The sequence below is a fragment of the Myotis davidii genome, unplaced genomic scaffold (assembly GCF_000327345.1).
Source record: "Myotis davidii unplaced genomic scaffold, ASM32734v1 scaffold991, whole genome shotgun sequence".
Lineage (NCBI taxonomy): Eukaryota > Metazoa > Chordata > Mammalia > Chiroptera > Vespertilionidae > Myotis > Myotis davidii.
In genome coordinates, this window is record NW_006283137.1 from 506,021 (window position 1) to 507,506 (window position 1,486).

At 64.7% G+C, this 1,486-nt stretch overlaps 1 protein-coding gene across 6 annotated transcripts in view; it reads left to right on the forward strand.

Moving 5' to 3' along the window:
- The window catches only part of C1QTNF1 (C1q and tumor necrosis factor related protein 1), a 26,707-nt gene that overhangs the window by 20,678 nt on the left and 4,543 nt on the right, over nt 1–1,486 (forward strand). Inside the window, exon 1 of one of the 6 annotated variants that reach the window (XM_015562727.1) lies at nt 1,224–1,464. The exons of the other annotated variants lie outside the window; for them this stretch is intronic. Coding sequence (XP_015418213.1) covers nt 1,316–1,464 — 149 coding nt within the window. The 5' untranslated portion in view covers nt 1,224–1,315. Of the gene's footprint in view, nt 1–1,223; nt 1,465–1,486 lie in introns of those variants that run through there. 6 annotated transcript variants of the gene reach the window in all.

A 1,486-nucleotide genomic window follows, 5' to 3' on the forward strand; every position in this document is an offset into this window, starting at 1 on the left:
CCATGCCACAAACATGGATTGAGTGGCTACTGTGGGCCCGGCCATCTCCTAGGCCCTGGGGCAGACACGCACAGGGCACGGTCCCCGGCCCCCGGGGACTCTCAGGTTGTGGGTGGTAGACACATGCAGGGCACGGTCCCGGGCCCCCGGGGACTCCCAGGTTGTGGGGGGCAGACACGCACAGTGCCAGGTGGGGTGCTGGGAAGACTCAGCCAGGAGCTTCCCCGGTGTAGGAGGAGGGGCAGCCGGCCCACAGCTGGGACGGTGCGGGGTGAGCCCTGCGTCCGGGGTGACCGACGATGCTAGTTAGGGGTGTGGAAGGAAGAGGCTCGAGGGGCGAAGCGACCGTGCCCCCAGTTTTACACGCATGCCTTGGGGGGCTTGCTGAGCCTCTGGATGGAGAGTCCTGGCCAGAGTTGGGGGTGGCTGAGTCCAGGGCCTATATTCCACCTTCCTGTCGGACGCCTCTTCCTGGAAGGGCTGTCCAGCTTTGCCGAGAGCCCCCCGAGCACCGGGAGGGAGAGACGGGGGTGGCCCCCAGGAGACAGCCGTCCACTCGCGGGGTCCGGGCTGGGCCTGGGCCTGAACCCCTCTCCAAACTGGATGCTCCTGGACGCTCACTGGGGGCGCCCCCTGGTGGCCGCAGAGCGATGTGCAGCCACCTCCCGGCTCACGCGTTTCCGTGGTGCAGCTGGGGCCCGGTCCGACAGTGACCGGCAGTGACCACGTGACTCACTGGGGGGAGTTTGCTCATTGTGCTAACCGGGCGATAAATGTCCCTCTGCGGGCCCAGCGGCTGCGGGGTCCCTTCCTGTGCGGCTTGTGGGCTCAGGTAGCTGGGTGCTCCCAGGGCCCCCGTGGGGCTGAGGCTCCAGGGGTGAGCTGTGTGCACATGGATTCTGGGAGGGCACGTGGGAGTACTTGAGAGTGTGTGAGAGTGTGTGTGTGAGTGTGTGAGTGTGAGTGTGCTGAGTGTGTGCATGAGTGTGCGACTGTGACAGGGTGTGAGTTTGCGTGTAGAAGTGGACCGAGGTGTGTCAAGTGTATGCACGTGTGTGTGAACATGTAAGTGTGTGCTTGTGAATCTGTGAGTGTGCTTATGTGTGTGAATGAAAACTGAGGGTTGTGCATGTGTGACTGTGAGACAGCATGTGTGACAATGTGTGTGACAGTGTGTGTGTGAGACAGTGTGTGTGTGGTCGCCCTCCCAGCAGTGTCCTGGGCCTGGGAACACCTTGCCTCCGGCTGTTTCTCTGCGGAGCCCCTGCCAACCGCCTCCCCCGGTGTGTCTCCCCCAGCAGAGCGCGGCGGGACCATGGGCTCCCTCGGACCCGGACACGTGGTGGCGTGCTGCCTGCTGCTGGCCTTCGCCTGTGGTCCGGTGCTGGGCCGCGTGCCACCTGACCCAGAGGAGCAGCAGGAGCAGGAGGGCACCGAGGAGCCTCTGCTGGACCATGCTGAGAGGTGAGGCTGCAGGTGAGGGTGC